The sequence below is a fragment of the Canis lupus genome, chromosome 4 (genome assembly GCF_011100685.1).
Source record: "Canis lupus familiaris isolate Mischka breed German Shepherd chromosome 4, alternate assembly UU_Cfam_GSD_1.0, whole genome shotgun sequence".
NCBI classification, from domain to species: Eukaryota; Metazoa; Chordata; class Mammalia; order Carnivora; family Canidae; genus Canis; species Canis lupus.
The window spans coordinates 15,705,545-15,720,712 of NC_049225.1; the positions used below are offsets into that span (position 1 = coordinate 15,705,545).

At 39.9% G+C, this 15,168-nt stretch overlaps 1 protein-coding gene across 2 annotated transcripts in view; it reads left to right on the forward strand.

Annotated features, from left to right (window-relative positions):
• Positions 1-12,624, forward strand: part of NRBF2 (nuclear receptor binding factor 2) — a 32,981-nt gene extending 20,357 nt beyond the window's left edge. For both annotated transcript variants that reach the window (XM_038534064.1, XM_038534065.1), the window contains 2 exons: positions 2,222-2,262; positions 11,094-12,624. In XM_038534064.1, the coding sequence (XP_038389992.1) occupies positions 2,222-2,262; positions 11,094-11,804 (752 nt within the window). In that variant the 3' untranslated portion in view covers positions 11,805-12,624. The remainder of the gene's footprint in view (positions 1-2,221; positions 2,263-11,093) is intronic.
• The last annotated feature ends 2,544 nt before the right edge of the window (positions 12,625-15,168 follow it).

Here is a 15,168-nt window from a genome sequence, read left to right on the forward strand (position 1 = left end):
GTGACTATCATGAATAAATAAATAAAATCTTTAAAAAAAAAAAAAAAAGACCCAGATTTTATTTTAGTTATACATCTATATTTTTAAGATTTTGGTTTTAAGTGATCTCTATACTCAGTGTGGGGCTTGAACTTAAAATCCTGAGATCAAGAGTCACATGCTTTACTGACAGAGGTAGGTACCCCTTAAGACCCCAAATTTAAAGTAAAGCGTGGAAAACACTTAAGTGACAGTGTGACTCATGTTGATTTTTTTGCACTTTGGGAACTCCGTGTCCTTGGGTATCCTCTGCTCTCATGGTTTTAGGGTTCTACAAAGGCCTAGGATCAAATCCCGAGTTAGGCTCCCTGCTCAGTGGTATAAGCCTGGTTTTATGAAACTGTTCCATTTGTTTATAAAGTGGATTTAAAGCAAACTGTAGTTCACACAGGGACATGTGTTTGCAGACACAATAGGAAAGATGTTTAGGAAAGTTCATCCACATGTAGAATGTCTCAGCAGGCTTAAACATGAAGAAACAAGGAAAAATAGTCTGTATGCAGCTCTACAGACTTATTATGAGAATAAAAGGCACAAAAGTTGAGGAAAAATGTAAGTATGGCTAGAGCAAAGGCTGTACAACCAACTCTGTCTTCCATTGGGGAGAAATCACCCAGTTAATCTGTATCTCAAAGACTATGGTACAGGTGCTGAGGGGGGCACTTGACAGGATAAGCACTGGGTGTTGTTATACTGTAATTTGGCAAATCGAACTCCAATTTAAAAAATACATTAAAACAAGACTGTGGTAGAATCTGGTAGACAATAGTTTTAAGTCATAAATTCAGAATCATTAAAATATTTGGATTAAGATGACAGAAACACTACCTTGTAGTATCTGCAAAAGGAAAAAGGAACTTAATGTAGGGATGAGAGATAATGAAAAGTTTATAGTAAGCAAGAAAATAAAAAACAGAGACTGTACATGATCTATTATTATAGTACTTGTTATTTATACCCAGTTTTGTTCTAGATAGCATATAAAAGGCCTTAGAAAGGAATACAACAAAATATAAAATGTAATTAAAAATACGCAGATGGGGAATCCACAAAGATAAAATGAGGAGTGCCTAGAAGCATTGTTCACAGAATGCACCATGAGTTCTTGCTTATTTGATAGGAGAACTTGGCTTTGAGCTTTCTAGAAGATAGCTCAGAGAGGAAAAATAGGGACTTTTACAGTGATTATTTAAATTCAAGTAAATTATATCATCCAGGAACTGATCCTAAGGGTCAGAGAAGTTCATTGAGTTACTGATCATTTGTGGTCTTTATAAAAAAGATTATAACTATCCTCAACAACTTACAATAAATAATGTCAAGGGATGCCTGGGTGGCTCAGCGGTTTAGTGTCTGCCTTTAGCCCAGGGAGTGTTCCTGGAGTCCTGGGATCGAGTCCTACATCAGGCTCCCTGCATGGAGCCTGATTCTCCCTCTGTGTCTCTGCCTTTCTATGTCTCTCATGAATAAATAAAAGCCTTAAAAATAAATAATGTCAAGAAGTTTTTTTTTTTTTTTAAGAGTTTATTCATTTATTCATGAGAAACAGAGAGGCAGAGACACTGGCAGAGGGAGAAGCAGGCTCCTTAAGGGGAGTCCGATGTGGGACTCGATCCCGGGACCATGCCCTGAATTGAAGGCAGATGCCCAACCAGTGAGGCGTCCCATGTCAACAAGTTCTTATGGCTCTGATTCATGATAGGTTGATGGGATAGCTCAAATAGTTCAATAAAAGTAGTTCTCTAGGAGGCCAAAATGATATAGTACAGGTATTCATGTGGGTAAAAAGATACTAATAATCATTTCTTGATATTTTTCTGATCAAAGTGAGTAATGAGGTTTTGTTAGGTTCTTGTTTAATTTTTATCCTTCCTGATCCTATAATTCTGATTAGGCCATCCTTACTTTCTTAATTATGAAATCTTACAAGGATTTTAAAGAAGACTTTCATTATAGGGTAGAGAATATCTACAGTTGATTACCACTGACTTCTTTCTTGGAGAAGTTAAGAATCCTGTCTTAAAATCCCCACCTTGTTTCTTTTCAGGAACAGGATAACTATGTAGCAGAATTGCTTCTAAACGAATCTTTTTGTCATAGGAGTATTAGAGCTCTTCCTTTGACCTGTTGATTACAAGATTATGACATTCATATTAATGTGCCTTTTTTTTTTCTTAACCAGCATATCTTTCTGAAGCCATGAAGCTCACACAATCTGAGCAGGTGAGACAATTTCTTAATATTTGTGATAAGGGTTAGAAGGATTTTTTTTTTTGTCAAGAGTTGATTATGCATAAAATAGCGTGCATAAAACATTGTAGTCTAAAATACACAAAATGGACAAGAGTACTTCAAAAATTAAAACTCAATGTCCCAGATGCGGCATGCAGAAACTTCTGTTTTCAGTTATTTACTCCCAGATCTAAGATGTGTGTTTCTTAGAGACTAAGCAGTTCTGGCTAAGGGGAAATGAGCTGCTGGCCTTCCCTTTGCATGCCAAAAATAATTTAAATCTAAATTTGTCTTTTCCTGAATTCCTAAGCAGTTCTGGTACCTTTAAATTTTGTTTCACCAATGGCTTTAAATTTTTTCTGCGTTTGGGAAGGGCCTGCCTAGGTTTTGAAAATATCTTTATCCAAAGATGATTTTTCGATTATAAAAGTGTCAGGGTACATAGAAAATACTCAGTAAATGTTTGTCTAATACAATTAAGGAGATGATCACTTCTGTGAGGGGTTATCAGTGGGCAAGGGAAAAAATACGACTTCCTCAAACTGAGCCAAGAGAATCTGAAAGTTGTTTTCTATTCTGTGCTCTTCCCGTTGTCTAGAACTGCTCATGTTAGCCACAGAATACAAACATGCACTGAGCTTTCTGAACCCCTGTTAGTAAAAAGGGATTTTAGCTGTGGCACCTGGGTGGTGGCTCAGTTGGTTAAGCATCTGACTCTTGATTTCAGCTCGGGTCATGGGATCCAGCCCCAAACTAGGCTCTGCACTCAGCATGGAGTCTGCTTAAGAGTCTCTCCTCCTCCCCCCACTTAAATAAAGTAAATCTTTAAAAAGATTTTACCTAGTTGTAGAATGAATGTTTAAAGGGAAAAGTTTTCTAATTTTGAAGCTGAGTACAAATGGCATTTTGGAGGCGTAGGACCATTCAAAAAAGGTCTTATTCAATGTGTTGATTTGGAAAGGACTTCTGACTTTCTGAATGAATGGGATTTTGTTTATGAATAAAAAAGTTAGCTTATCTAAGGTAGAAGGACCTATTTACTTTGTTTTTGCTTTTTTTGTTTAAAAATTTTAATTTAGAGCAGCCTGGGTGGCTCAGCGGTTTAGCACTGCCTTCAACCCAGGGCCTGATCCTGGAGACCTGGGATCGAGTCCCATGTCAAGCTCCCTGCATGGAACCTGTTTCTCTCTCTGCCTGTGTCTCTGCCCCCCCCCCCCCCCACACATGAATAAATAAATAAAATCTTTAAAAAAAGTTTTTAATTTAATATATATCTGATAGAGTAAAATTCTCATTGAGTCACAGTGTCATTATTTTTTAGACTATTGTTTTTCTCACTTAGAATTTTTTAAAGCACTCAGTTTGGTTAACAATGCCAGGCAGTATCTTTTTTTAATTTTTTTTTTTTTTAAGATTTTATTTATTTATTCATAGAGACACAGAGAGAGAGAGAGGCAGAGAGAAAAGCAGTCTCCATGCAGAGAGCCTGACGTGGGACTCGATCCAGGGTCTCCAGGATCACGCCCTGGGCTGCAGGTGGTGCTAAACTGCTGTGCCACCGGGGCTGCCTGCCAGGCAGTATCTTAAACAAAATATTAAAATGTACCCCCCACACACACATACTCTACTGTGAATACGTTACTTTTAAGTAGAAAATTGTTAACAAAATTTTCATAAACACTCATTGACAAAAAAACACATTCAGCATAGAAAATGTGGAAAATACAGTTGAGTCTTGAACAACTCAGGGCTTAGTGGGTTTCAGCCTCCTAAATAATTGAAAATCTGCCTATATAACTTTTACCACCCCCCCCACCAAACTTAATTACCCGTAGCCTACTGTTGACCAGAAGTCTTAACAATAATATAAATGATTGATTACACATTTTGTATGTAACGTGATTATATATTGTATTCTTCTATGAACGTAAGCTAGAAAAAAATATTAAAATCACAAGGATGAGAAAATATGTTTAGAGTACTGTCCTGTATTTGTCAATACAGTAAGTTTATGTTGTTTATTTATGAGATGAATTGTCTGTTACTATGGACATTAGTGCTGTAGATGTCATATGTATTTGACGTGAGACATCAAAACTGAAAATACAAAAAAACTCCTTCATTGACAGATATAGCAATTCATTCACTGATAACAAAGAAGAACTAATATGATTGCTTTATGGTAAACTAGCATCTTCCATACGATTGCTTCTCAGTAGCCTAGCCTGAACACTAATGTATGAATAGGATGTTTATGGTCTACAGCACTTTAGTCATATTTATAATACAGTATTGGAAACATTGTTACATTTTTAAAAAACCACTTACCTGTGATGATAGGCTAATCCGCAGTTTTTCCCAATTAAGAGAGAGGTGTGCCCATTGGTAATGTAATTCTTTGAAACAGTCATTAAATGGTAAGAAAACTTAATAATTATGCCCGTGTAAAGATAGACTGTCCGCTTCCACACAAGCCTTGCACATGGTGTCAGACACAATGAATACTTCAGTGATGATGAGGACACAGAAACATTTCATATGGTTCTTGCAGCACAGTTTTTAGATTATCACATGATTTTTTTGCATATAGCATTCTGTCATCTGCAAATAGTGATAATTTTATTTCTTCCTTACCAGTTTGGATACCTTTTATTTCTTTTTCTTATCTGATTGCTAGGGCTAGGACTTTGGTTTTGTATTGAATAAGTGGCAGGAGTTGATATCCTTTTTTAAAAAAAATGTTTTTTAAAGTATTTGTTTTGAATGAGCAAGACAGAGAGCACTCACACGCCGAGGGGCAGAGGGAGAAGCAGACTCCCCACTGAGCTGGGAGCCTGAGGTGGGGCTTGATCCCAGGACTCTGGGATTGTGACCCACGCTGAAGGCAGATCCTTAATAGACTGAGCCACGCAGGTGCCCCAGGGGTTGATATCTTCATCTTGTTCCTGATCTTAGAGGGAAAATGGTCAGCCTCTAATCATTATGATATTAGCTGTGGGTTTTTCATAAATGGCCTTTATTAAGTTGAGGTATGTTCCCTCTAAACCAATTTTGTTGAGAACTAATTTATCATGATTGGATGTTGAATTTCACCAAATTCTTTTTCTGCATCTATTGAGATGATTGTATGATTTTTATCTTTCTTTTTGTTAACGTGGTGTGTCTGGTTGATACACGTTTGTAGCTATCGACCATTCTTGGATCCTGAAATAAGTCCCATGAGATGATGGTATGGTGGACGATCCTTTTAATAATGGTGTTGATTTGGTTTGCTAATACCTTGTTGGGAATTTTTGTATCTGTGTTCATCAGGAATATTGGCCTGTAATTTTTGTAGTGTCTTTGGTTTAGTTATCAAGATAATGCTGGCCTCACTGATAGAATTTGGAAGCTTTCCTAGCTCTTCTGTTTTTTGTAATAGTTTCAGAAGGATAAGTATTAACTCTTAAAATGTTTGGTAGAATTCACCTGTGAAATCATCCAGTCCTGGACCTTTGCTGGTTAAGAATTTTTTATTACAATTCAGTCTCTCTAAATATTTTTATTTCTTCTGATTCGGTTTTGGGAAGTTATGAGTTTCTAGCATTTATCCATCTCTTCTAGGTTGTCCAGTTTGTTAATGTATAAGTTTTCGTAGTAGTCTCTCATAATTCTTTGTATTTCTGTGGTATTGATTGTAACTTCTCATTTCTGATTTTCTATGCGAGTGTTCTCTTTTTTCTTTTTTTAAGATTTTATTTATTCATGAGAGACACAGAAAGAAAGAGAGAGAAAGGCAGAGACACAGGCAGAGGGAGAAGCAGGCTCCATGCAGGAAGCCCGATGTGGGACTCGATCCCAGGATTCTGCAGTCATGCTCCGAGCCAAAGGCAGACACTCAACCACTGAGCCACCCAGGCGTCCCTCTTTTTTCTTATTGAAAGTTTATCAGTTTTGTTTATCTTTATAGAAAACCAGCTTTTAGTTTCTTTTATCTTTTCTGTTTTTTTGAAATCTGTTTCACTTACTTCTTCTCTGGTCTTTATTATCTCCTTCCTTCTATTTTACTTTGGGCTTTGTTTTTCCTTTTCTAGTTCCTTTAGATGAAAGGTTAGATTGAGATTTTTCTTATTTCTTGAGGTGGTATCACCGTTAACTTCCCTCTTAGATCTGCTTTTGCTGTCTTTGACTGTTGTGTTTTCATTGCCTCCCTGTCTTTTTTGAGTCCTCTTTGATTTCTTTTTGTTCACCCATTGGTGGCTTAGTAGCATATTTTAGCCTCCATGTGTTCGTGGGGTTTTTTTCGTTTTCATCTTATAGTTGATTTCTGTTTATATGCTCTGGTGGTTAGAAAAGATGCTTGAAATGATTTCAATCTTAAATTTGTTATGGCCTAATGTGATTTATCCTGGAGACAAATGTACATGCACTTGAGAATAATGTGTATTCTGTTGTTTTTGGATAGATTATTTTATAAGTATTTGTTAAGTCTATCTGGACTAATGTATCTTTCAAGGTCAGTGTTTCTTTATTAATTTTATGTCTGGATAATCTATTGATATAAGTGGGGGGTTAAGGTTCCCTGTTATTATTCTATTATTGTCACTGTCTCCCTTTGCTCCCTTAATATTTACTTTATATATGTAGGTACTCCTATGTCGGCTGCATAAATGTTTCCAGGTGTTCTGGTTGGACTGATTAATTTATCATTGTGTAACACCCTCCTTTGTCCCTTATTATTGCTTTTGTTTTAAAGTGTATTTTTTCCTGGTATTAGTATTGCTACCACAGTTTTATTCTGTTCTGTTTGCCTGGAATATCTTTTTCCATTCTTCCACTTTTCGTCTGTCTATGGCTCAGGTTGTGATCCCAGAATCCTGGGATTGAGTCCCACATCAGGCTTCTCGAGGGGAGCCTGCTTCTCTCTCTTCCTATGTCTCTGCCTTTCTGTGTGTGTGTCTATGAATAAATAAATCTTAAAAAAAAAATACCAGTCACAGGTACTTTTGATATTACTTTCTTTAGTGTTCTGTTTGGATTCCTTTGTATTTGTGTGTTACAAATTTTTGGTTTGTCGTTACCATGAGGTTTATATATAATTACATGTAGATAGCAGTCTGTTTTATTTTAAGTTGGGTCATTTGGGACGCCTAGATGGCTCAGCAGTTGAGTGCCTGCTTTTGGCCCAGGGTGTGACCCTGGAGTCCCAGGATCGAGTCCCACTTCAGGCTCCCCTCAGGGAGCCTGCTTCTCCCTCTGCCTGTGTCTCTGCTTGTGTGTCTCTCATGAATAAATGGATAAAATCTTAAAAAAAAAAAAAAAAAAAAGTTGGTGGTCGTTTTGAGTGCATCCTAAAAGCACTACATTTTTACTCACTTTATCACCCCACATACACATTTTGTGTTTTTGACATCTATTTTATGCCTTTTTATTAAATGAGTCCCTTAACTAATTATTGTAGATTTTGTCGACTTAGGTCTTTAACCCTCATACTAGCTTAATTAGTGGTTGATCCACTTCTTTTTCTGTTTTTCCTTACTGGTGAGATTTTTTTCTTTCATATGTTTTCTTGTTTCTAGTTTTGGTCTTGTCTTACCACTTAAAGAATTACCTTTAATGCTTCTAGTAAAGCCAGTTTAGTGGTGACAAACTCCTTTAGCTTTTGTTTGTCTGGGACACTCTTTTATCTCTACTTCAGTTCTGAATGATAGCCTTGCTGGGTATTTTTGGTTGTGTTTTCCTTTCAGCACTGTGAATGTATCGTGCCACTCCTGGCCCGGAGACCTTTTGCTCAGAATCCAGCTGATAGTTGGCAGAGGATTCACATCCTGTAACATTATCACCAGAGGTCTCACCTTCCCCTCTTTTACAACTGGCATCTTGCTGTGATGTGGATGGAATTGCATTAAACCCGTATATCGATTTGGGGACAGTTGACACCTTTCGTATTTCGAGTCTCCTAATGCAGGAGTGTGCCAGGCTCCGTCTGCCCCAGCTGAGCCTCCCCTGGGGCAGCTCCACAGAGAACTGGCCCCTGAAGGCTGTGGGGCATCCTTGAAGCTGCTACCCTGCCTACTTTGGGAGGAGTGGGGGAGAGGCAGCCTTCACCCTCTTCTCTCTCCCAGGAATTTCTGCTTTTGGCATTGGTTCGCCAGGATCCCTGAACCCAGGGACTTGTAGGCATGCTTTGTGTGGACTCCGAACCAGCCCAAAGCATTTATCGTAAAAGGCCAGAGCCTCTCAGGCATTAAGGAGAGATCATCTCAATGACCAGGGTCTTAATTGGTCCTAAACAGAATACCAGGAAAATAAAACATGTTCTCCATTTCCTTCCAAAATCTGTAATTGATACACATTATTATTTATGACTCTAGTATTGTTAATGTGAATCATGTTTCTTCCCTTTTTTTTTTTTTTTTTTTTTTTTAATAATGGTTCTGATGTTTGAAGACCTAACAAAACCTTAGGGGGGGAAACAGATCATTACATTTTTGCTATATTTTCATGGTGGTGGTCAGAAAAACATACTTCCAGACAGCAGTTTTGCACTTTCCTAAAATTTGTACCACATGATTTGTGGTCAGCTCCTTTAAGGAGTTTTGTTTTGTTTTTGTGTTTTTTTTTTTTTTTGGTGGTTGTCGTTGGTTTTTTGTTGTTGGGTGTTTTTTTGTTTTGTTTTTTGTGTTTTGTTTTGTTTTTGTTTTGTTTTTGCTTTTTTTGGTGTCCCTCCTCTTTAGTGACACTTCTCCAATCTGTGCTTGTACTCAGGAATCCTGAGAATTAAATGTGTTGAAATTATGAAAACTTGTCAGTAATTACTGTGTTTCCAGCCACCCCCTACACTTAGTTGTCTTCAGTTATTTAATAGTAGGTGATGCTTCTTCTGTTTTATTCTAGTATTTGTACATTTCACAATGGAATTCACATACATTGGAATAGTGTTTTTATTTCTGAAATTGCCAAACTGTGTTTCCCATGTTGCTAACTCTTTTCCAGTTGCTACCTGCAGTTCATATGATGGCTTTATGTGGAACATGATAATTTTGATGGTGAAAATAAAATTGATTTATAGATTAACATCCCAGTGTTATTTATAACCCTCTAAACCAGAGTGCAAAGATCTCTACAGAAATGATATAAAATAAAATGACCCTAAAAAATTAGATGTTGTTACAAAGATGAGGAAAAAGACTTAACCAAAAAAATAAAACACTCAGTTGATAACCTTATGGGGATTCCCTGATATGGAACTAACTGCTTTTCTCTTGCTGCTTTTGAGGTCCACTTTAATTTTTGACAATCTAATTATAATGTCTTGGTGTGGATCTCTTTCAGCTATTACTTACTTTTGTTTTAAAATAAAAATTATTTTTATAAAAGCTCCATTTCTTCCTTTTTAAAAAATTGCAGCGGTAGAAGTTAGTGATTCATCAGTTGATATAATACCCAGTGCTCATTCCACCAAGTGTCTTCCTTAATGCCCATCCCCCAGTTACCCCATCTCCCCAGCCACTGCCTTCCAGCAACCTTCAGTTTGTTTCTTAGAGCTCAGTGCCTCTTACGGTCTGTCTCCCTCAGTTTTCATCTTATTTTATTTTTCCTTTCCTTCCCCTGTGTTCATCTGTTTTGTTTCTTAAATCCCACATATGAATAAGATCATATGGTATTTATGTTTCTCTGACTGACTTACTTTGCTTAGCATAATATACTGTAGTTCTTTCCACGTCATTGTAAATGGCAGGATTTCATTCTTTTGATGCCTGAGTAGTATTCCATTGTATACATACACCACGTCTTTATCCACTCATCTGTTGATGGACATCTGTACCCTTTCCATAGTTCGGCTGTTGTGGACATTGCTAATAGTAGTTCTTCATACAAGTTTTATTACTCTTAATATTGTCCCAGAGATCCCTTAAGTAACTATCTTTATCACAAAAAATGTTTTCTTTTGATGTTGATTTTGGGTGATTTCTACCCTTTCAGATTGCTGATCTGTTCTGTATCATCTAATCTGTTTATTCCCAGGATCCCTGGGTGGTGCAGCGGTTTGGTGCCTGCCTTTGGCCCAGGGCGCGATCCTGGAGACCCGGGATCGAATCCCACGTCGGGCTCCCGGTGCATGGAGCCTGCTTCTCCCTCTGCCTGTGTCTCTGCCTCTCCTTCTGCCTGTGTCTCTGCCTCTCTCTCTCTCTGTGTGACTATCATAAATAAAATAATAATAATAATAATAATCTGTTTATTCCCTATAATGTATTTTTTACTTATTGTATTTTTCTGCTCAGTACTTTCTTATATAATGGAGATATTTTCTATATCTTTGCTGAAGATACATATTCATACATTCTTCTCCCAAGTTAGGTGAGCATCTTTGTGACCATTATTTTGAACTGTTTTTGGGGTACATTTCTTATCTTCATGGCATTTAGTTGTTTTTCTGAGGACCTGTCTTATTCATTCGTCTAGAATGTGTTTTGGTCTCCTTATTTTGACTAGCTCTTTATTTCCATCTGTTAGGGAGTTCACCATCGTCTCCTGGTCTTGAAGGAGTGGCCTTAGGGAGATGTCCTGTGGGGCTCAGAAGTGCAGTCCTCCCTGAGCCCCTTTGTTGCCTGTTTGTCCCCTCTTTTTGTGGTGGGGCCTTGACTATGGTGGATGGGAATGGCCTCTGGCCCAGCTGAGACCTGGTTGTTTTGAGGAAATTTGAGGTTCTTTTGAATTGGAAACATAGTATATAAATCTTAAGTGTTATAAAAGTTATTTAGAAAGGAGGATCTTGGGATTATATTCATTGGCTATTCCTAAAAAGATTTAAATGATACCTTTCCTTCTGTGTGTGCTAGGCTCACCTGTCACTGGAATTGCAAAGGGATAGCCACATGAAACAGCTCCTCCTCATCCAGGAGAGATGGAAAAGGGCAAAGCGGGAGGAAAGATTGAAAGCCCAGCAGAGCACAGACAAAGAGGCAGCTGCTCCGCTGCAGGCATCTCACAGACCCTCCTCCGAGGAGGCCGAGGGCCAGAGTCCCCTCCTCTCCGAGAAATACAGCCCTTCCACTGAGAAACATCTGCCTGAAATTCAGGGGGTCTTTGACAGGGATCCAGACACACTACTGTTTCTACTCCAGCAGAAGAGGGAGCCAGCAGAGCCATGCATTGGAAGCAAAGCCCCCAAAGATGATAAGACCATTATAGAGGAGCAGGCAACCAAGATCGCAGACTTGAAGAGGCACGTGGAATTCCTTGTGGCTGAGAATGAAAGATTAAGGAAAGAAAACAAACAGCTAAAGGCCGAAAAGGCCAGACTTCTGAAAGGCCCAGTAGACAAAGAGCTGGATGTTGATGCTGATTTTGTAGAAAAGTCTGAGCTGTGGAGCTTGCCGCCACATTCCGAGACTGCTGCGGCCTCCTCCACCTGGCAGAAGTTTGCCTCGAGTACTGGGAAAGCCAAGGACATCCCCATACCCAATCTTCCTCCCTTGGATTTTCCCTCTCCGGAACTTCCCCTTATGGAGCTCTCTGAGGATATTCTGAAAGGCTTTATGAGTAATTGAAGTGGAAGGCCATGAAAGAGCTGAGAAGACAAGACAAAAGAATAGAGTAATACAGTTCATCCAGAAAAAAAAAGGGAAAACCACACAGAGGATAATGGCAGAGATGCTCTGTCCCCTGGCGTGCCGTGGGAGCAGCACGCCGGGACCTGGGAAATGCTCACTGTGAAATGTGTCCCGTCTGACCGAGCACGCAAGCTGATGATTCCAGATTGGGCAGACGCTAGACTCTCGGAGGTTCACTTTCTCCTGATACAAACCAAATGGCTACCTGGAATAATTTTTCAAGCAACAGTTATTTTTCTTATCTTCAGGGTTAAAATGTATAAAAGTATGTTATGTATAATTAATCTATAATGCCATAAATGATAATGCAAAACCTAAATAATACAGTGGCCTGAGGGGCCACCTTGTATTGGAGACATGCTTTCTATCATGCATTGACTGTATGCATTTTGTTATGCACATTTCGTTTGTTTAATAAGGTGTGTGAGATGCACCTTTCCAGATGAAACTCTGTGTGCCACACTTTGCACTACTCATGACATAATGAGAACCTCAAGACTATCAGGAGAAATATTTAAATTTCCATTTTATGAAGAAAGGAACCAAATTATTAGTTACGCTTTCTTTTTTTAAATTACCAGTTTACATAATTAATCAGGGTGCATTTTAAGTTCTAACTTTTTTGTTTATTGTTTAAATGTATCATTTGAAAATACTAAGGAAATATCCTTTTCTTTACTGATGCATGAGTGGAAGTAATGGTAGTTGGCAGTGTTTGATTGTAAGAAGTCAATAAAATAATTGTGTTTTATACCTTTGTTGAATGTGGTCGGTGGTTTATGAGCAGGTTCAGTGTGACTCCTGTTGTCAGTTCTGAATATGAATTTTTCTTTTTAAGATTTTATTTATTTATTCATGAGAGAGAGAGAGGCAGAGACACAGGCAGAGGGAGAAGCAGGCTCCATGCAGGGAGCCCGACGCGGGACTCGATCCTGGGTCTCCAGGATCATCATACCCTGGGCCGAAGGCAGCGCTAAACCGCTGAGCCATCCGGGCTGCCCCTGAATGTGAATTTGAAGAGATTCAACTAGATGGTTGCTTTGGTTTGTTGAAGACCTGCTTCCTGGTCTTGTAGTCGGTTTCCCCAGAATGGGGGTGAAAGGCAATAAGGAAGTTCCTGAGTCTGCACCTGCCCTGCCACAGGGGCACTGCTCAGGGAGGGGGACTGGGCTGTTCCCCCACCTGCTCTGCAGAGGTTCCCCTCTCCCCCACCCATGTTCCCAGGAGGAGGAGGAGGAGGGTGTCCGCAAACCGCCTGGCTGCAGGCCACTTGGTTGGCTGTGTGGAGTTGTGGGAGTGAGCCAGACGGCCTGACGGCACGCTGCCTCAGGGACTGCTCTCTGGGTGGTGGGCTGAGGGTGGGATGGGGCTCACGCAGAAGTAGGATGAGATGAAGTGGCCTCTGGAGGCCACATCTTTTCACATCTCACCTGCCTGCAGGTGACATCCAAAATAAACTAGTTTCTTAAAACTAAGACTTCCTATTCTGTTAAAAGTTATGTCAGTTTGTCCATCTCAGTGCTGTAATATCCCAGACTCTAAATATTTTGCTTGCTCAACCTTACAAAATTTCAGGTTTTAAAGTTCGTGCCCCAGGGGACCCGGATGGCTCATTCGGTTAAGCGTCTGCCTTCTGCCTTCACTCAGGGTCCTGGGATCGAGCCCCGGGGGCTCCTTGCTCAGCAGGGAGCCTGCTGTTCCCTCTGCCCTCCCCACTGCCTGTGAGCGCGCGCTCTCTCTCTCTCTCAGCCTGTGAGCTTCTCTCTCAAATAAATAAGATCTTTTAAAAAGTTTGTGCCCCAAAGAAGCTTACCTCACGATTGCTTTCTCAAAACCGAGCTCCGCTGTGTTTTGACATGAACCTTTTCTAAGTCGTCGCCCTGTCCCGCTGCCAGCTTGCACCGGCTCCCCGTCATCCCCGCTCGCTCTCAGCACCCGGTTCTAAGCATCTTCTCGGCAAATGGCAAACGCGTGTTTAATGGACTTCCGCTTTACCGCTGTTGGGAAGCGCTCACCTAGCTAGTACTCTGGCTGACCTGGTTAAGTTCTTTGAGGCTCTTAATAGAATGTATTTGCCTCTTGACTCAATGTGACTCTTTGCAGCATCCTAGTGGTGTCTTCCACAGAGCAGATAATGAAGTGCACCACTTGGTTTATTTAATTGTGAGACCTGGGCACGTGGCCCCTCTGCTGTCGGGGTTTCCGGTGTTCTTGGGTCTTAGTTTAGCTTAAGGCACTGAATGGATTTAGGAATAGCTTGTTTCCACGGAAAGACCACATGTTGTGCTTGTCCCTGTTGCTCGGCGGGCCCTGGTCCTAGGTGACTCGGTGGTGGCCTCTCGCTCTTGAACGCAGATAACTAGTTGGGTGTTGGGCCAGAGAGTTCAGCTTTTCGCAGATGACAAAAAACATTTCTTTCAGAAGGTAAGTATCCTGCCATGGTAACCACAGGCCATCCCTCCTACCTGGAAACCATGCATAAGAGGGAAGAAGGAGATATTTTCAAGATCGTTCCATGAAAGCCATTGTCCTTCATGTTTCATCAAGGTTATTGAAATAATGAAAATACTTTGTCTCTAAATCAATTCAAAATGTTAAATCCATTATGTTCTATTTTTAACACTGTAGGTATTACTTTAATATATTTTGAATGTCATTATTTTTAAAGCCTTTAAGATCTCTTCCTTGATAATGAAACAAATTGAGGCCCAGGAGGTTATGACTTCTGTGAAGTTTTATACCAGCTTGGGAGCAGAGCCGGGGGGAAGCGGCAAACAGTCCCGTGCTGCGTTTACTGGGCCACACGGGGCTGGATTGTCTAGTTTTCCTACTTGGGCGAAGTGACCTGGTCATTCACATTTCAGGCCCACACTGTATCCCTATGCCTCAGCTATTCTGCTCCCCAAGGGAAAGCTGGGGGACCACCTGCTGAAAGTCCTCCCTACACTAAACTATAGAAAGCCTAATCCCCATTTTCTGTGGTGTCCCTTTTCATTTGTGTGGAGTCGTGAGGAACATTTTGTTGTTTTAGAAGGTGACTTGAGGCAGTCCGCCTTAGGATGGTTATAACCTATCTGGAGAATCAAGGCTTATGAACTGTAACAATAGTTCATAAGTAATAGTTCAGTAGTTCGTAATAGTTGAGTAGTAACGGCTACCCACCTGTTTCTGGGCCATTGTAGACCAGTTGGCTATATATGTGAAGATCAAAAGTGACTCCTATTATATTTTGTCACATTCCTGGCATAGCCTAATTGGAGACCTCTGTGGAAGCAAGTGGCATGGTTTTATTCTTCAAGAT